Below are 20673 nucleotides of genomic sequence, written 5' to 3'. Positions count from 1 at the left end.
GGAGACATTTATCTTTGAACAATTTTGGGAGATGCCTGTAAATCTTAGGCTGGAGGGGCAGAATATAAGTTGAAGTAGGAAATGAATTGTCCATATGGTTTTTTCAGTGCAGTCATTGCATTTAAGTTGAGTGAGGTGTTGGGTGTTGAATTGGGTAATTTTATGTTTGATTTATAACCTAAACGTGCATTGAACTTCCCTACCTGAGATGTTAGATTAGTTAATTGATACTTGTTATGTATATTGCCTGACACTTGCAGCATAGAATTCGTTGGCTAGCTGAGTGCCAGTTTCTTTTTTTTTTTCTTTACTATTAGGTAAGTGACATACTTCAGTACCCAAGTGTTTGTGTTCTTGAGTGTTGAGTTCATCTTTTTAAGTATCATCCAGCTCTCCTCACCCATGACGAATTTCAGGCTTGTTCTGCATACGCAGCCCACTGTTGAACCCTTACTGATGCACTCACCTGTCCTCTGTGCCGTTCAGCTCCAGATACCAGCAGCCTGTGGAGATGTGTCATTCCTTCCCTTCATCTCAGAGTATGAGCCGGGAGGCTCCCATGACCTACCAGCGACAGATGTCCGAGCCGTGCCTGCCTTATTCTCAGCAAGGCTTTAAACGGGAGTACCATGACCCGATGTATGACCAGGCGAACCAGCTAGGTCGTGGTGCCCATCGATACCCGGCCAACGTGGTGATCAAACAGGAACAGACAGACTATGCATACGACTCTGGTATGATTCTCAGTTGTCTTTCTTGTAATTATTTCCTCATCACATGTGTCCTCATTGTCGTGCTTACATATGTTCATTGTCTCACCAATGCAATTTCAACTTCTAAATTGCAGTGTGCAAAATTATTACTCGAGCAGTCAGAAATTATTGTTCTAGCCATAGTCTGAGTTTCATGTGTTTTTTTTTTTTTTTTTTTTGTTTGTTTTTTCAGTGTGTGTGCATATAGTATTCTCTTGTTAGTTGGCCCCAGTTACTCATTCCTTTTGTATTCAAGTGCATACCTCATATTTTCCTTATGAGAGAATCTATAAAAAACGATTGTGAATGTTAAGATTTTCAATTAGAAGATAAAGTTGTGTGAATCTCTGCACCTTTGTATATTTTTCTTTTTTAGTTTTAGCAAACAAAACTGATGTCAGTAGGGGGCTACATGTCAGTACGCAGTACTACTTCTAAGCTTTGGTTGGCGGGCATTCTTCTGTCTTGCCACATTTGTTTGGTTTTTACCTCAACCACTGCCATTTCATCTCCAGGTTGTCCAAGTCTCCTTCCCGTTCCAACTGTCGCCCATTTTGACAAACTGACAGATTTCGAAGATCTTTGACCTGGTTGGTTAATGGTACAAGACACTGGTTCAAGACATTTAACCCTGCCCGATTTAGGAGAGACTAGACCTACACCTGTGATAACAGACTGCCGTTGCTTGTAAAATGTCATCTCCTGACTTTTGTTACTATCTGCAAGTGAGCACGTGTCAGCCCAGTGCCCTGTGCTTCTCCGAGTGCAGGAGACAGAATGGGAAGGGGGCCGGCAGATAGACCCCTTCCCAGCAGCACACGTGATCCACTTGCGGTCTGTCTTGTGTTTCCTCATTGGGCGTGACGCTGGCTCGACACCTGTTCTGCAGACAGTGGGGAAGAGCTGTTACTCTTGTATGTTTGGTCTGCAAGGGTTAGTGGAAGCATGGCTTACACGAGAATTCTCAGGGAAGACTCCTGTACTAGATCCGCGCACATGTGTGTGGTGGAGAGGGTTTAAGATATTGCAGGACATTTGACAAGAGGGAGATATTACACAATATTTATTTTTGGGGAAAGGAGGTTTACCAAGGCATGTTGGCAACAGGAATTGGGTGCATAAAGGCGGTGATTTGACACCCACGCCTTAATATAGTGGATGTGTTATTTGAGAGCATGCCACCACAGATATGTGGTGGAAAGTAGCATATTTTATAGGAAATAAAGTACCCCATATGTCGGGATCGGTGATATCACACGTTACCTCTGCGTTTGTTAGTAGAAATGCACTTGGCCTGGTGGTTTGTGCTTCTCTATAGCCTTGAACTCCCTGGGGGCTTAGTAATGTATGGATTATATACAATTGAGGGTGCATTATCCCACAGATCCTACTTTGTCTTTACTGGCTGTCGGCACACTCCGGCTTGCAGACACTGCTGCTGAGACACCAAAGGCCTTGAGAGCTAATGGAGACTAATGCACAGTAATGCAGGTTATGTTGCATGTTAAGGTATTGACTGCTCGAACTAGTAATGGGGTCTGATTTGAAGTTGAAGGAGATTTATTTTTAACACATCAGCCTTAATCAATGGCTGAAAATGATTTGAAAATCTAGGGACGTTTCAGAATGTTTCGAGTTGGGATTTTTTTTCTATGCTCGTTGTATGTGTGCAGTGGACAAGAGTACACAGCCCAGTAAAATATACATTCTAGTGGTGATTCAGGGCGCTGTATGGGAAAGGGCGGGTAGAGAAGTCAGGAAAACGTATTTGTCAAACTTCATAGAGTTCTTGGAACTCACGCCTTGGATGACGGGTCGGTTAGTGAAACCGCCCAGTAGGGCTTGGGCCTAGCCGGTCACATGCCGGCTGGGCTGGGACAGAGTCAGTTGCATGTTGGCCACGCCTGTTACGTGAGTGACTCAAACATCATCTGAGGCGCTCCAGTGTTTCCCTTCCTGGCTCCTCCTCGTGCTGGCCGAGGAGCATAGTTCCTAATCACTGCTGATGACGTTGACGTAAGCACGTGCTTTGTTAGTGAAGCTTGTGAATAATGGCTTTCAGTGTTTTTCCTCTCAGACCTCAAACTTGACGCAGGAAGCATGCTAACAACCATTTGGTCTATACCGGCATTTGCTTGTCAAATGCTAGTTTCCCTGTGAAGTTTTCAAAAAGCGGTAAGGGTCCGTCTAACTTTATTTTTTGTGAAGCACGCGAGCCATAATGACTTGAGGAAACGTACAGAACATTAAGTGACAGCAAGAACCTGCATCTAACGGGGGATGGGTAGGTAGGAGCGAGAAGTCGTGTGGCCCACATATATTGTGTAATTATTTAAAATAAGTTACACTTCCTTTCTCCTCTGTTCCGGATAAAGAAGCACTTACAGCACAATGTTAATTAAAATGTACTTGTATTTTATCTTCTCATGGTAACGGGGCTTGTTACATCTATTTTTCCTTCCATGGGTGGGATCTGTCCTTTTTCTGCCATCATAGTCTTTATCATATTATTTTAAAAGCGCACTGTTACTTAGAAATAGGGTGTCCAAGTACTGATTATTTTCTGCTCATTAAATATGCGTTCTTTCCGAACAAGCGTGTGGTGGATTCAGGGTTAACTAATATGGAGTCTGGGCTGCTATTTTCAGTTTCAGTTTTCAATGTCGTAAACAAGTCGTGTATAAAACTGCAGACTGAGCTCGAGCGGCCTGTTATGCAAGATGTTGAATTGGGAAGTTTGGAAAAAAGTGTTAGTCATTGTATATAAACGAAATGGTCAGCTGTGGTTTCACATCCGAAAAAGTAACCACTTTTATTTTTATATGCTTTTCCACGAACAAGGTAATTCCTTCTAACAGCGAACAGCTCACAAAGTACACGCCCTTCTTCCAGACTGCCATATTCTATATTTTTGTGATGTAGGCGACTTCATGGATTGGAAATATAAAAATGCTGGTACTCGCTGTCCCAGGGAATTTGCTACTGGGACGTGCTGGCACCCTCTCTTTCAAATTAAGAAGTCCAGGTCCGGTACCTGAGGGGACCTGCAGATTTAGTAAGACTTAGGTAGTTTCCCATAAATACTAAACATATATTTCTTTTTAAACAATATTTATATGTTTAAGATTTGAACTGCTAAAAGGGCCAAATGGACCTTGACTTCTCATTCTGGTACCTTACCGTTGCTAATCCCTTCCAGGCCCTTCACTAAATATTTTAGCTCAAATCCTTGTTGATTAGAATTGGTTTAACTGGTATTTCTAACACCCGAGTTCTTCAGCTAGTGCTGATATTTTGTGAAGCTCTTACCCCTGTGGACAGCCTCGATATAAAAGAACCCCAGTCAAACTTAAAGCACTGTTCTAGGTACAATATGAAAAACAGGCTGTGATGTCGAGGTGGTACATAGGCCCCACCTGGTGCGCTGACGTCAGTTCTTTTATTTCCACACCACACGCAGATGCAGAGAAGAGCTGCCTCTAGTCACTTTTTGACTAAATTCAACCTTTTTGTTGTTGTTTTTGACTTTTTGGTGCGTCAAGGGATGTCGCGAAAGACTGGGTTCAAACCATGTGACTCCTGTCACCGAATGACGTTGGTGATTGATTCCCCCCCCCCCTCATGCGCTTGTGGTGTTTGGAGCATGACCATGACCTGAAGTCGTGCTCAAAGTGTCAGGAAATGAACCTGAGTGCTTTGAGGGAGCAGTCCCTAATGCTTAAGGCAGCCTGGCGCTTTACACCGCATCACTCCTGGTCTCATTCGGTTTGGGGGGGGCGGGGCAGGTCTCAAGACTTCTCGTGGAGTCATCACCAATCCTTGTCATCCCCTTCCAAATCCTCAGGACACTCCGGTCATAAGAAGTCAAAGAAGACCAAAACTTCTTTGACATCACCCCGTCGCTCAGCTGATGCGATGCGGCAAGAGCATTGACGTTCTAGGCCTCCGTCTGCTGGGCCTTCTTCTGGGTCTGCTCCGCACCTATCTGACTTTCCAGGAGCCACCCCTGCCCAGCTGAAGGACTTTCAAGAGGCCATGCCGCTCATCTTTGGGCAGACTGACCCCCCCCCCCCCCCCCCTTTCAGGGGCCTGGGGGTTGGATGGGGGTTCTTCGGGTTATGTGCTGGCGTCTTCAGCTCCGGCCACTGAGGGGCCCTCTGGATCCATTATCGTATCTGTGCCGACACCGGTGCCGGCAAAGATGTTGACGCTCCAGATGCCGGTTAGGCCCACAATTGACGTCGACCCAATCCTCCTCCCCGACGACCTGGAGCCTGAACGGTGTCGCTCGATGCCAGATACGACTTTGATGGGGTCTTCTCACCCCAGGTTGGATTCTGACCCATTTTAATATGGATATGGATATGGGCAAGGGTTGGAGGGGTGGGGGAGGAGGGGTGGGGTCGTTGATCCTCTGGAATACCAGCTTGACAACCTTGAATTGGACTGGGCACAAGAATTGGGTGAGACCAGTGGCCTGGATACTTCTGGATACTGGAGAAGTATCCAGACACTGGCATGCTTTCTCCCCTACTGTGGTTACGGCGGAGGGAGCATCATATTCTGTGGTGATCAGTTTGGCAGCTCAGGTCCTCGGCCTCAAGCTTATTTCTGTGGCTGTCAGGACTAACCTGACTGTGGTACTTCAGCCTGGGGCTTCCACTTTGGAACCATTTCTACCCATCAGTGAAGCCCTCACGGATGTCCTTCTGGGTACCTGGTCCCGTGCAGTGGCTCCTGTGAATAGGACAATCGCCCGCTGCCATCGGCCTGCACCAAATGACCCTAAATTCCTGTCCCAACACCCTACACCTGAGAGCCTTGCCATCTAGGCTTCTTCATCTTCTGGCGCATTCCCATCCGCATCCCTGGATAGGGAATCCAAAAGACTGGATCAGCTTGGGAAGATGTTTTCTTCCTCCAGTCTGGCATTGCGGTCCGTAAACACTGCATACCTTTTGGGCTACTAAACTCATTAATTATAGGATATGGTTCCGCAGGTGTTGCCACAGGTCCTGGAGGAGACCCGAGCCATTATCTCCCAAGCATTGCTGATGGGAGGGATTCGGCCAAGTTAATGATCCATTGTGGGCTGGACACAATTGACTCACTAGGTAGATCCGTTGTGTCGACGGTGGCCTTAAGGAGTCACGCCTGGTTGAGGGCTTCTGGCTTTTTGGGGGATGTCCAACAGTCTCTCATGGACATGCCCTTCGATGGCACCCGTCTCTTCGGAGACAAAGCTGACTTGGTGCACAAGCGTTTTAAAGAGTCCTGGGCTACGGCTTAGTCCCTTGGTCTCAAGGCAGCCACTCGCCCAGCATAGTCTGCTTTTCGCCCCCTTCGTGGCCACGGAAGGGGCTCCCTCTCACATTCCTTTCCCTTCCAGCCACTGAGCAGCGCATGCTACTCAGCCCGCTGCGTGCCGTGGATGTGGAATCCAACAGGCTTGTGGGTCAGAAAGCCAGAGGTCTGCCCAGTCCACCCCCACTGCAGCTTCCAAACCCTCCTAGTCAGTTGACCCATCCCAAACCAGTAGGAGGCAGGATTCACCATCACCTGCCCCACTGGGAATCCATCACGACGGACAGGTGGGTTTTGCAAATAGTCCGAAGGGGCTACTCCCTCCCCTTCGAGACTACAACTCTGACCATGCCACCGTCTTATGACTGTTTCTCTTAGGATCATTTGGCACTTCTCCGCAAGGAAGTCTCAGCTCTCTCGGCTAAGATAGTCATAAAGAGTGTCCCTGCGCCAAAAGTAGGTTGTGGTTGTTATTCCCGCTACTTTCTGGTGCCCAAGAAGGACAAGGGCCTTTGCCCTGTTCTAGACCTCTGGGCCCTCGGTCCCCTCCTCAAGAAGGATTAGTTCAAAATGCTCCCCCGGCTCAGGTCCTGTCAGCCTTGGACTCTGGAGACTGGATGGTAACGTTGGACTTGCAAGATGATTACTTCCATATACCAGTCCTGCCTGCCCACAGACACTATTCGCGATTCGTGGTAGGCCACGAGCACTTTCAGCTTACTCTGCTTCCCTTTAGCCTTACCAGTGCCCCTCAGGTGTTCACGAAAGTGATGGCCGTGGTTAGGGGTTTCAGTCTTCTACTACCTCAACAACTGGCTGTTGAAGGGAAGCACGCCCCAGATGGTCGTCTCCCACTTCAGTCTGCTTTAAACCTTCTCCACTCGCTGGTGTTCACTATAAACATGCCGATGTCACACCTGACTCCTCCTGAGATGCTCCCCTTCATTGGAGCTGTTCTGGACACAGTACAGCTTTGGGCTTATCCTCCCAAAAAGCGAGTCCAGGATATTCAGACTGATTCCGATGTTTCCGCCTCTATCCTGGATTTTGGTGAGAATGACTGAGACTGCTGGGCTTCATGGCCTCTGCATCGTGCTGGTGACATATGACCTATGGCATATGAGGGCTCTGCAGTGGGACTTGAAGTTCCAGTGGGCGCAGCATCAGGGAAACTTCTCCAACATGTTCCGGATCTCAGAGGGAACTGGGCATGATCTGCAGTGGTGGCTTTCGAATCACGATTGGGTCAACAGCAGACCCCTCTCCTTTCCCCAACCAAATCTTACAGTGGTGACAGATGCGTCACTTCTGGGATGGGGCAGCCACATGGGAGAAGCGGAGATCAGAGGTCTCTGGTCTCAGGTGGCGTCCGGACTCCACATCAACCTTTTGGAGCTCCGGACGATCATGCTTGCTCTAAAAACATTCTTTCCCTTTCTAAAAGGGAAAGTGGTGCAGGTGTTAACAGACAACACGACTACCATGTGCAATAGGCTGGACGGAGTAGGGTCACAGACCCTTTGTCAAGAGGCATTACGCCACTGGACGTGGCTGGAACACCAGGGCATAACCTTGGTGGTTCAACATCTAGCAGACTCTCAACGCCAGAGCAGACGAACTCGGCTGTTGATGCTAAGTTGATCACAAATGGCATCTCCATCCAGAGGTGGCTCAAGGCCTCGTTCAGCAGTGTGGAGAGCCTTGGTTTACCTCTGCAGAGAACACGCAATGTCCGATGTTTTGCGCATTGGAGTTTCTAAGGCAGTACTCACTCAGCGAAGCTTTTTATCTTGAGTGGAGCTCAGGCCTCCTTTATGCCTTCCCACCAATACCACTTCTGCCCAGAGTTCTAGAGAAAATAAAAAATGACCGGACCCAAGTAATCCTTGTGTCTCTGAATACTAGACTCTTCGTGCCTAGTCCAAAGCTTCTGAGTTTGGCTACAGATCCTCCGATCGGACTGCCCCTTTGGGAGGATCTCCTGTTGCAGCAGTAGGGGATGGTTCTCCACCTGAACCTGTTCAGACTCCGCCTTCTTGCGTGGAGATTTAGCGGCGGTAGTTGACAGCATTTATCCTTCCGCCTGAAGTCTGTAATGTTATCTTAGCAGCTAGACATACCTCCACCACATTGGTATAAGCCTGTCGTTGGCACACATTTGTGGCATGGGGTACCAACAAGTCTGTTGATTCCCTTTCAGCACCTCTATCTGAGGTTCTCCTGTTCATCCTTTCTCTTGCTCAGCTGGGCTCTGCTTTTGGCTCCATTAAAGGCCATTTATCTGCCGTCTCAGCCTTTCTCAGATTGCCATACCAGCCCTCCTTATTCTAGTCTCCCATTGTTATCTGTCCATCCTGACAAAGTGGTGCTTCGTACCAGGGCCTCCTTTCTTACTAAGGTTGTTACACCTCTTCATGTAGGCAAATCGTCACCTTGCCTACATAAGGTTATTACGCCTCTTCAGGTAGGCCAATCCGTCACCTTGCCTACTTTTTATGCACCCCTCCATCCCTCTCATGAAGAGGGTAGACTCCACTCCCTGGATCCAGAAAGAGCGTTGGTGTTCTAACTCAATCATATTAAAGATTTCCGGGTGGTCGATCAGCTCTTTATACAATATGTGGGTGCGAAGAAAGGGCAGGCAGTGCAGAAGCTCACCATCTCACCTTGGGTGGTGCTCTGCATCAAAAAGTGCTACCCTTTTGCAAAGAAGCAACCCCCTGAGATCTTATGTGCTCACTCCACCAGAGTTACTGCTGCCACCACAGTGTTAGCACGCAGAGTTTCTGTCCTGGATATCTGCCAGGCAGCAATGTGGACATCCATGCATACGTTCACTAAACATTACTGACTGTAAAGTAAGGTCTGTTGAGGCGGCTACTTTGGTCGTTCGGTCCTGCAGGACTTAATAGTATGGTTTTGGTTAGCATCCCACCACCAAGGATGGTATTGCTTGGGTATCTATTCTAAGGTAAGGAATCTGCAACTAGAGGTCACAGTCAAATGAACAAGTTACTTACCGTCAATAACTATCCTGTAGAGACATACCCTAGTTGCAGATTCCTTACCTTAGAATTTCATTACTATGCCTGTTGTGTGCACATGGTACAGTTCTTCATTACAGTTCACCTGTGACGAGCTGAGGCTGTGTTTCGATGTGCTTGGTTGCTTCGGTTCAAACCCACCTTTTAAGGGAACTGGAGGGCAAAACCTAAGTGAGAACATCCTGTTACTTTGGCTTGCAAGGACAGGTTTGCAAGTACATGAGCCAAATTCTGCTCTCCAGCCCAGCAGCACAGGGCATGAGATGGCAACTGGGCTACTAATACTGCATGATTGAACCTTACAACAAAGAGGCACAGACGCCTGGTGCAGGAAGGCTTCCGTAGTAGGCTAGAGATTTTTTTTTTTTTTTAAAGAGGTACACTCTGATCAAGAATATTAGTGTCCCCAAAACATACATTGTTTATAGACTATATAAATACTGGAAGACATAGTTCCATTGTTCTTAATTGAAATAGGCCATAACTTGAGAGGATGTTCTAACCAAAGAATTTAGCTTCTACCACACCTACAATTAAACTCTAAATTCATGTTAAAATATTAGCATTTTATAGCTTCAATTAACGTTTTTGTTTATGGTCTTGCTTGTAGAAATAAGGCTTATTAGACAGAGAGAGTTGTAAAAAAATATATATTTTTTCCTCTACTTAGGTGAAAGATCTGAGCGCGCTAGGAGCAAAAGTGATTGGCACCATTATCAGTGGTTCCACGATCCATTTTTACTGCAACAGTAACCTTTCATTTATATGCAATGAGGCAAAACGTGTTATTTTTTTTTTTTTATTATTTTTTTTAATGCTCCATTACAAGTATTCTAGTATGTGACATTTTGACTATTGCCTGATGACATTTTACCAGCCTTTTTTTAATTGTTTAAAGTGAGGGCGAGCAGTACGTACCTCGCTGCATTTCCTCCTGCGCTATAAACAGCAAATGGCGCCCCCCCCTCTATGGACTCGTGGGCTCTAGAATGCCCGCGTGGCAGTATTGGACCTTGCCTGCCTTGGAAGTTCACCAAGCTTATCTGACTTTTCACCGGGTTGGTGACCTTCAGGCAGTGTAACCAGCGCTGCCTTCCATGGCAGGGGACGAGATTACATTTCATGCCCTTGAATGGTGCTTTCCGCCCTGCGAATCTGCGCAGGGAGCTTTTTTTTTTTTCTTTGAATGAGCTTGGAGGAATTTCATTCACAAAATGGAGGACATTGGAAAGACTATAAGTCCCAGTTGGGCCGGCTGTGGTGTAGTCTTTCACCGAGCTCTCTTTTCATAGGCAGCTGACCTCATCTCGAGAAGAGGAAAAACCCAGCCCACTGCAATATGATCTGCTTTGAATTTTTTTTTTTACAGGTCGACTGCTTGCCTGCAGGCATGCACGGAGAAAAATGGAAAACAACAATTTGGAAGTTATAATCACTCCCTGCCTCCTTCGATGGGAAACCCGCTTTGAAGGCAAATTATGTGTTTCTTTCCAAACCCGACGCCCTTGGTGACTGAGTGCAACATTGCTTTTATGGATGTCCGTTTTTCGACGGAGGTATAGGAATGGTTAGAGAACGTTCCTATACTGCCTTGTTGTTTTTCTGCCCTTGTACTGCACGCAATTGCCTTAAAGTGTTGTGCGTGGGAACATTTTAATAAAATAGCTTATCTCCTGTGTGTCTGTCAATCACAAACATACATTTATGAGGAAGTTAAACCGGTTTGCAAAATACTCTCTCTCCTTCAAGTCTTTTTTATTCACTAGCGGGCTGATGACATCCCTGTACCCAATGTTGTGATGTCATTGTGTATTAAAGCAATCACAATGTCTGTTCTTGAAAATCCAGAGGGGCTCAGACATCCACGAGCTGTTCTTCAAAATGCATAATACCTGTTGGGAAATGTTTAAATGCCAAAGTGGGGAGGGTCCTCTACATTGCTGGAAATTCGCATAAGTGAAAGAGCCACAGCTGCACTTAATTAATGCACAAGCTATTTTTGGCACAGCAGCAGTAAGTCAAAGTGTGAAACATTGTGCAGTACTGGCTACCTGTTCCTTAGCTATTTGCAGGAATGCCCGAGCTGGCCCGCCTATATATGTCACCAGCACTTTGGTTTGAAGGATATACTCCTTATTAACTTTCCCTTTCAATGCTAAATCTGGAATTTACCGAATCAACTCAGCCTGGCGAAAAACATCCCGGGTTGAATAATTGACTGCACACAAGGTGAAGTAACTTGCTTATTAGATGAAGGAAACCAGATCACTCTTCACTCGCATTCACTGTAAAATAACTTAAGTCCAAAGGCTTAGTGCTAACTCAGGATTGCAAACTCCCCCATTATACAGAATCACTTCTAGTCATCTGTCTACCAACAAGCTAACTGAAGGTATTTAAACCTTTTCTAAAATATGTTTATAATCATTTTTAAATTGTTTGTTTGAAAGACAGTGCACATTTTATGTTTAGACCAACGCCCCCCCCCCCCCCCCCCCTTCCCATCCACTAACACACCACGTGCAATTTTAGTCATATCCTGACAACATCCAGGCTTGGACGAAAACTAATCGGAAAGCCAAATATCCTTCAAGTGCTTGGACCAGACATTTCACTGAATGAAAATCCCAATTGCATGAATGCATTTGTGACCCTGTCCATGGACAGAGTGAGTACAAGCCACTGCCTTTCACCTTGCTTCTTAACTTTTAAGTCCCCCCCCGAAGGCAAGGAAACAGGCTCTCTGTGGCTCTGTTCTCTTTCATGCTTGAAATCAGTCTGCAGTAATCTCTGACCCTAGAGAGCCTCCTCTTCCAAAGAGAATATCTGGCAGAACTGATGTTATCTGCACTAAACTATGAAATGTTTGCACAACCTTCCAGACCCAGGTGGCAGATTGTACCTGAACATACACACATGGTCACAAGAAACAGACCCTCTCGACTCCTGTTCTACTTGTGTATCAAGTTTAAAGTCCTACATCCTGAACGACACACTGAAACGAACGGTCAGGATATTTGCCAAAATCAACCTATTTCGATGTACCAAACACAAGCCTGCGCTTGATAACCACAAACCCGATTAACCATCTCATTTTCAAGATGCTCCTACCATAGAATGCTCATGTTCCAAGTCGAAAGCTTGCCTTTAGGATACATCTGAAAGCAAACCTTTCAGGCTGATTTTTAACTGAACACAGTGAAGCTCAGGGGCCGCCCAGACATCAAGCGCAGGGTCTGATTTTGCCTCTGTTTGGATCCTAATCTTGTCTACTCTGATCATAACACACATTCTACTGAACACTCCAGCTCACCGAAATGGTTGAAAGGTGATTTGAAGAATTCTCTCTAAAAAAAATAAAATAAATGCTCCATAAACAACCTACATTTAAAAAACGTTTAGGGAGTGTGGGGGGGGGGGGTGTATGTGGGTGTGGATGACAATAGGCCTGAGATGATAGCGGGGGTTTGATAATTGGCACCAACTTTAGTAAATCAGAAAGTTCCCCAAGTCGGACACCTTGGTAGACACATTCTATTAGGCTTGCGTTTCTGTGCTGTGTACAATCACCCCTACTTTAAGTGCTTTAAGCATACTAAGCCTTGGGCACATCATTTTGGGCATTAAATAAGTGTGTCCCCTTTCCTGGTCAGTTTGCTGTTCCAAGTGCCCAAGCACACCATAGTGCTCATTAGTGCCAGCTGAAGTATGAATGTGCGGTGCTTGTGTAATATCGTACTCATTTTTGTAAACCCTGTACTTGTAGCTGATATGTCAAGTTTGTCATCACATGACTTCAGCAGGTCCCTGTCCCTTTCACATGACACTCGCTCTAACCATGTCGGACTCGTACATCAATTTACCTTCCAATGCTTCTTGCAGGTTTTTTTTCTTCCTGCAATCGTGCAAGGCAGGCGTTGTCTGAATCCATGCCTTTATCCCTACTGCTTTAAGCGGTAGGCTGCCACATTTGAGCCGTTCCTACCGTCTACATGTTTCAAATGCCAGTCCTGTGGATTTTTCTAGGGTTGCTGTTAGTCCGCCATCTTCTGTGAGAACCAGTGCTTAATTTGTGCTTGTTGTTTCCGGTGCGGAGCACCTGCACTTATCTTTGAGGGCCGGGACGGCTGGTTCTGCCTCAAGCATTTGCTGCGAGCAAAAGACGTATGGGAAAGATGGAAGAAGGGAAAAACGAAAAAACGTCACAAAGGGAAAAAGCAGAAAGCTGCAAGAGTGAGCTGAAGGGGCAGGGAGTGGCTGTAAATGGATTAAAGAGGCCCGAGATGCCTTCAGGATTACGCTGCCTCAGTATTCTGTGTTCCCACCTTTAATTGCAGCAGTCGCATGTTTAAGAGGAGGATTTTGGGCACCGGCACGTTTTTATTTACAAATTAAGCACTGGTGAGAACCCTTCCCTAAGTGCTCTCAACTCCTTTTATTAAGCTGTGAGATCGGGCAGTGGAGGTTCAGCTAAGCTGAGTCACACTGATCTGAGTTTGGTCCAGTCTTCTATGCCTCACTCAGCTGCCAGCCTGCCTCATCTCAGCAAATTTGTTTTCGAAAGTGAGTTCTATGGATTCACAGTGCCAGCTTCAATTAACCACTGGCACTCTTATGCCTTACATCTGCCAGTGCAGGGAGTACCTGAATTGTATTGCGTTGCATGAAGTTGTGCCCAGGGCATTGGAGGTTGCTCGCTGCTCTTTGCAGGTGAGACACAACTGTGGTGTCCTACAGCTTAATCGGAGTCAAGTATTTCCCTTTCTACATAACTTAAGGAAAGGGTTGGTTAAAGGTGCAGAGAGAAGGGATAGGAGTGACCAAACAACCACCCTCCCTGACAGCAGATGGCTGGACAGGGGGATGTCTGAAGAGGGAAGGATAGAGAAGGGTTCAAGGAGAGTAGGACAGAGACAGGACATGGAGGGAAGAGAAGTGGGCGGTGAGTTGAATAGGACTATTGGAATAAAATAAATAAGTAAGACCACCTCCCCCCACCATGCGCCCCGGGGCTGAAGGCAGTGCTTGCAGGGCTGAGGCAATGCAGTGAGAAGTGTGGAGGAGACCAGAGAGGTGGAAGTGAAAAGGAAGAGGAGAGGAGCATAGAAAGACCTTGGGGAGAGGCAGAGAGAGGGGAATTCAGACAGGCTGGAGTGCAGAAAAATAGAGCAATGAGAAGGCAATAGTGTGAGAGATAAAGATAAGGGAAGAAATGAGCGAGCTCCAGGCCGGAAGCGGGGGGGGCAAGGCTGACTGGACTGTGGGGAGAGAGAGAATGAAGTAGTTGGGGAAGGAAATAGCTGAAGACACAAAAGGAGAGGAGAGCAGGTGAAGATGAGGGTATAGGAGAGAGGAGGTCCAAGGGAGGAAGAGAAAGTAAGAAAGAAAAAGGAGCAAAGAATAGATGTGGCAGGTGAAATGAGAAAGATGGCATCTTATGATGCCACCTGGCTCAGAGGTCACATGCTCCCTTCCTTTATCCATGTGCTAATGCACGTCATTTTCTGTGATGTAATCGAATGAAAAGTGTGATACCAATTCCATTTACCGCATTATGCTAGTGAGTGGATTTAGAAATACAACCTCTTTTTGGTCTTTAAATGTTGCCAAGTATGCGAGATCACCCTCACTCAGTTATGGATTATCAGATTAGCCTTCTGTCAGAAGGTTGACACTGATTATTCTGTGCTTCGATTATTCTTGATCTTAAACATTCAGATTATTGGGCAGGTTTTTCTGTCCACATTGGAAACAAATTCATGTTAACAACCTTGCAGTAGCAATCACAAACAAATACATGTCCATAACTTTCATGACTTTGAGCTCGTTGCTTGAGCTTTTAATTAGTGGGTACAAATGTGATTATAGTCTCATGCCTAACATCACCCTGTGAGTACTTAGGAGGATTCCATAACTTTAAACTTGAGATCTATAGTGCATCTGGGCTCATAAGCTTTTGCTCACAGCTCAAAATGCCACCTTGGCTTTAGTGTCTCTAAGAGTGACCTTTTAGCAGGATATACAGCCTAAGTTCAGAATTGTACCTGGGGACTCCCAGTTGTAAACTCAAAGGAAGCCTTGGAAGGTCAGTGGAGGGCTCTGCATCACTCCAGATACTGGGTCACATTCCATAGCTTTCATAATACAAGAGTGAGAATTATGGGTAAGCTCGTATTGAGTTGTCCTGATTATTTTTTAGGCAAATAATAGTTTTATCTTCTCAATGGGAGTTAACAAAGGGTTGCGCATATGCCACAACAATGTGTTTGTGATCACTGGTTCTGAAAGCATTGTGCTCGTGATCACTGGCTTTGATATAATTGGCATGTTAAAAAAGGGCTAGACGCTCAAGTTTACAAATCCTAGGTCTGGGAGGAAGCAATGGGGTGCATAGATCTTTGGCAGGTATTAAGATCACCCACATATGATAAATGTGCGTACAAAATCTTGGTGGAACTCGTCGGTGTAGTTTGTGGTTTTACAGAAAATCTAGTAGGGAGTTTGCATTCCTGGACCACTTTTGGACTATCTCTTCCTTGTGCATCTCGCCTAAGAGGGGGCGTGGACAGAAGTTGACTAGGCGGAGGCCTCAGGGTGGAAAGGTAGTGTTGGGGTGTGCTACCTTTTTCTAGCCTAACTTTAAAAATGACAGCATGCAGCCTCGGGTGGGGCATGGGGGTTTTGACAAGATCCTCTGCGCATTGGATCAATCTGAAGATGTTTGTGGGTCAGTCTTTATAGCTGCTCATGCTGACTAAAGCAGTATAGCTAGGGGCATAGCTTTCCCTTGTAAACCCTTAGCACTTAGGTACCCTTCTAGTATACTGTGGTAGCCCAAGATACAGTCCAGAATTGTGGCAGTCATGATAACCATTCTGATTTTGCACTGCAGATGTGTTGTTTTTATCCTGGTGGCCTACACTGTGCCAAGCAGCTTATAACTGGTGTTTATTATGTGTTTGTAAGAGCTTCTGACTTTTAGGTGTACTAAGAAAACTGGCAAGATAGAATGATTAGCCCAAGATCTCACATCTCGGTCACAAAGAAAGCAGAACAACTGCTGCTTGTTACAGCAATTTTACTGTTTGTCCATTCTACCATACTAACCGAACTCTTATCATTCAGGCATTTGGTGCAAAGAAATGCTCCATTTTAATTGCCTGCTATTACTTGCTGGAGGGGGCACCAATCCATATTGAGAATTGCGTCCAGGGCTTTAATCAGGTTTCTGGAGCCGCTGATGTGCTAAATTCACTTACAGGGCATCTGGAATATTCATCAAGTTGTAACTAATGCACTTAAGCTCTTTGATGCTTGCAGTCGGATTGGAGCGGTTTCCTGTATGGTTCTTGACTGCTGTGTGATAGGATGGCGCTGCTAGAGACCGCAGCAGATGCAAACTATGTCCCTATATCGCGCATCTTACGCATTTTGTAGTGCCTAAGTTTAAGGTTGTTGGGCCCTCTTCTTTCCCCGCTCACTGTTGTGGAATAGTGAATTTTAAACACACCAAGAGTACACTTTAGTTTAGAGATTTAAAGGCTCCCTTCTCTGACAGTTCATTTGACTGATTTGGTTTTGTAATAGTACAAGCATCCAGTGGTCCTGAAAATCTCTGGACATCGACTATCCTCCCAAAAATGGAATGGAGCTGCTGTTGTTGTGTAGGCTTCCACTGTTTTGTAATACACAACATCTGAAAGTAACCTGACTAATAATAAAATGGCGTAAAAGTGCTGTAGTGACGCTGTTTTTGCTATCCCGCAATCTGAGTCAGATTCTTCAAATATGAGTTAGGTTAAAAAATAAAATGTTTGGTATTAGGCTCTGGGTGTAGAATTTAATATTTATAGATTTTTGTATCCATTGATAACAGGTCAGTGATTTGAAGTGTTGATATTATGTATCGGGGCTTTACCCAGATCCCTGAAATTGTGGGCTTTACCCAGATCCCTGAAATTGTGAGGTATCCTATCAGTATCAAATGTGAAAATGCAAGTAGTGGCTGCTAGGATGAGTCTGGTTCATTTGTCTTTTTTTTCTTACAAAAGTGCAAATTCAAAATCACATTGGGTAGTTTCTACAGCGAAGTGCAGTGGAATTTTCTGTATGTATTATGGTGGGTGGGGTAAGAAGCTTTGTAAAATTTTGGTCAGTATGCTGGTGGAGTAGCCTCTTACTGTGTAGAAATTCTCATGGGTGGCAAACCATCCTGATTGAGTGGAGCCATTTCTGTGCTTGTAGGCCAGAGCTAGTTTACTATGTGTAGCCTGAGCTCTAAGTGGGAATACATACTGAGCTGCATCATTTACGTGCACAAATATACCCAATCAAAAAATATGCAGAGAATGCCAGTGCGCCAGATGTGGTTAGCAGGAGTAATGGATAGCCCTGCAGAATTCTGGACAACTTGAAGATGTGCAGCCTCGTGATAAGCTTCTGAATGAATGGATTAGAAAATGCCATATGTGATGGTTTGTGGAATTTTACCTTGTGAGCTAGCTTCCTCGCGTTTGTAATTTGTTCAACAATTGGTCGTGCATGTTACATAAGATAGATGTGTTTCCTAGGGCTGAAGGTTCTCCTTATTTTACAGACTGTAAAGTAGATGCCATCTCTTTGCTCAAACTTGCTGCCGCAGCAGAACGTCAAGTAGACTCTCTGTAGGACCTCCTATTTCTTAGTAACCGACTCTAGCCACTCTTCCTTCACTTGTTGCTTGGTAGTATCATTGTAGCAGGGGCTCAGCAGCGGCGTCTTCTAATGCACGTAGCACAATTGTAAGAAGCATTACAGCAGCGGCAAACGATCCAAGCACGAAAATACCCACCTCAAGGGACCCTGAGGTTCCCGTGGCCTTTTGCGCTACTCCCAAAGAGTCTATGTACGATCCATGGTCCATGCACCTAAAATGTTGACATGTATTTGAAGGAAATGTGCTTCAGATTGACAGTGTCTGAATCAGACCATTGATCGCGCAGGTCGGGGACGAATAGGATGTACTGATTTATAAATCTAAACTGTGATCTTCAGAAGCAGTTGGCAATTTATTGTTTCCTAAATGGAGAGGACACTGACATTGAAGCAGATTAGCACATACAATAAATTCCCTTTAAGGAATGTCAAGGATGAGCAGTGTAGGCTGTAGGTGATCACCTTTGACATGTTTGCATTTCCAGTGTTAGTATTAGTTCTCCAGGTTGGATGTTCAGCACTTTATTTAGGTTAGCGTGCAATCCAGTTATTTTTATAGTTGGTCTGCTTTTATGCTAAAAATCAATGGGAAAGCTATTAGTATAAGCAGGTATGATCCGCATGTGTTCACGTATCTTCGACCTCCACAATGTCCATGTGCACACAGAGATGAATGTCACACCAGGGCTGATGTCTTCAACATGATTCACTGCTTGTGATGAAATCAAGGTTGGGTGTTCTCGCATCCAGTATGAAATTGTCCTGACAGTTGTCAATTTTTCTCTTTTGTAGATGTGCCTGGGTGTGCCTCGATGTACATGAACATGGAGGGCTATCCAAACCATGCAGCTGCAGAGGGTACGTGCTTACTCATTCTTTTCAGAATTTGGCCAGCTTCACGTTTATGAGGATCTAGGTCAAGCGTGTACACTGTTTTAACAGCAGATGATGACTGGTTGGAGGAGCTTGCCATCTATGACAAAATGAGTAAATTGAATTTCATATGTCTAAATTTAGTTAGTCGTCAAGCTACATACCGCATGTCAACTGAACTGTTATGTACAGAAATATCTTGATTTAAAAAAAAAAGTTTTTTGTTGTTTTTTTTGGGGGGGGGGGGGCGGCTAAAAAAGGTAATCAACACTTTTGTGACTTTGATCCCTTAAAAGAAAGGATAATAGCTTTCATTGCGTAGCACACAATTCTGCTGCTGTTTGGTTAATGTTATTTTTGTCGAAGATAGAGGTTTTTTCACTGTCTATTCAATGTGCTGGAATATGTGGGGGCTTGGTCCATGTGCTCCCCTGGGTTTTCATGGAAAGACCTCTCTATACACGTGAAGTTACGTTTGAGTAACACGTGTTTAACTAGGCCTCGCCTGATGCAGAACACCCCCCTTCCCCCAACTCCACTTCTCCTCACGCAACACGGCAACTTCTCTCACTAAATATTTCAGACAAAAGTGTAGCACCCCTAATCAAACTAATTCGTACAGCACTAACTGCTATTGCACTAATATCACGTCACCTTCCACTATATAGTATTTATCTACACTGCAGAACTAAAGGTACCCCATCACTGCACTTAGTAGGTTTCCACACCATATCTCGGTACATTACTGTATGCAAAACTACATGATACCACAAGGTCCTACCTCCACATCGGACACCGTGTAACATATTGTGAGACACTTGATGCAATATCATCCACACCCCAAAACTCCTCAGGAACACCCATCAGTTAACACACTAAGAAGGACAGAGGGATCCAAGGAACAAAAAGGCGACACATTGGGATTGTTGCAGGCAACATGCAATGGGAAATAGTAGGACTGGTAACTCAGTCAACATGAGTGAAGTAAACGCTACAGGGCAACAGAAGGCCAAGAACCAAAGTCTTATTCCAAGGACAGCATAGCTGAGGTGACCAGGAAGAAAAAGCAGTCTTCATCTGAGGACTAAAGTTTGAAGAGCATGAGTTGTAGTTTGGTCACAAGGATTGAGCAGGTGTCATCACAATCTTCTGGGTGGTGTGGCTGCAAAATTGTTGGGCTTCCCGCAAGAAATGAGTCTGATGGTTAGGGGTGGGTTAGGGTATAAGACGTAGGACCTGGTTTCAAGCAAAGTCTCGGAGACAAATACCTTGACTTGAACACATTCCCTTCCCCACTTTCACTTGTAACTTTCTGTACTCTTCGTCCATCCCAATATCCAGACAATCTTGTATCCCAAGTCAAAAGCTGATTCCGATGCTAAGTTGACAATTTTAATGTACCTGTGGTGAGTGTAAGGAATTAAGCCTTGATCTGTCTGCTTATCAGTTGTACACCATACACTGGTGCTCAAGGTCACTTTTCAAGAAAAAAATAATTAAGGCCAAAGAAGCATTTTATTTCTTCTCCCTACCTCTGATTGCATGTGATCTCGCAGGTGATAGTACGTGTATGAATTGCAATTTCCACCTGACCTTGAAGCCCACAGTTCAACATTTGTTTACAAGGTGTTTCCTTTACAAATACTATAAACTTGTCATTTATCTTTACAGGCTATGGCTTCGAGAAGCAGATGAGGGCTTTTCCAGATGATGCCTGTGTAGTTCCGGAGAAATTTGAAGGTTAGCGACCTATCTGTAACAGCACAACGTTTTTCCTACCCCTCACTATGTAGTTTGGCTCCATGCACAGAAACAATGAGTCTTGAGTGGGTGCTATGGGATGCACTGTACAGGCCTTAGTAAGCCAGAGCTGGTTGGTGCCTATTGGACATCATGTGAAGATGATCTCCTTCCCACCGTGTGTAGTCCTTCTCTCGTCCGTGCCCTGTTAATCGTTTGTCCCATTCTGTTCTTTGCCTTATGCATTCCCATGTACTCCATTTCTT

At 45.2% G+C, this 20673-nt stretch overlaps 1 protein-coding gene across 2 annotated transcripts in view; it reads left to right on the top strand.

The window, feature by feature from the left end:
* ETV4 (ETS variant transcription factor 4) overlaps nucleotides 1-20673 on the top strand; it is a 125092-nt gene that overhangs the window by 81100 nt on the left and 23319 nt on the right. For both annotated transcript variants that reach the window (XM_069237775.1, XM_069237776.1), the window contains exons 8-10: nucleotides 487-734; nucleotides 18587-18652; nucleotides 20339-20407. In XM_069237775.1, coding sequence (XP_069093876.1) covers nucleotides 487-734; nucleotides 18587-18652; nucleotides 20339-20407 — 383 coding nt within the window. The remainder of the gene's footprint in view (nucleotides 1-486; nucleotides 735-18586; nucleotides 18653-20338; nucleotides 20408-20673) is intronic.

The sequence above is a fragment of the Pleurodeles waltl genome, chromosome 6 (genome assembly GCF_031143425.1).
Source record: "Pleurodeles waltl isolate 20211129_DDA chromosome 6, aPleWal1.hap1.20221129, whole genome shotgun sequence".
Classification (NCBI taxonomy): Eukaryota; Metazoa; Chordata; class Amphibia; order Caudata; family Salamandridae; genus Pleurodeles; species Pleurodeles waltl.
Note: the sequence above shows the minus strand (reverse complement) of the source record. Positions and strands in the feature narration are given on the sequence as shown.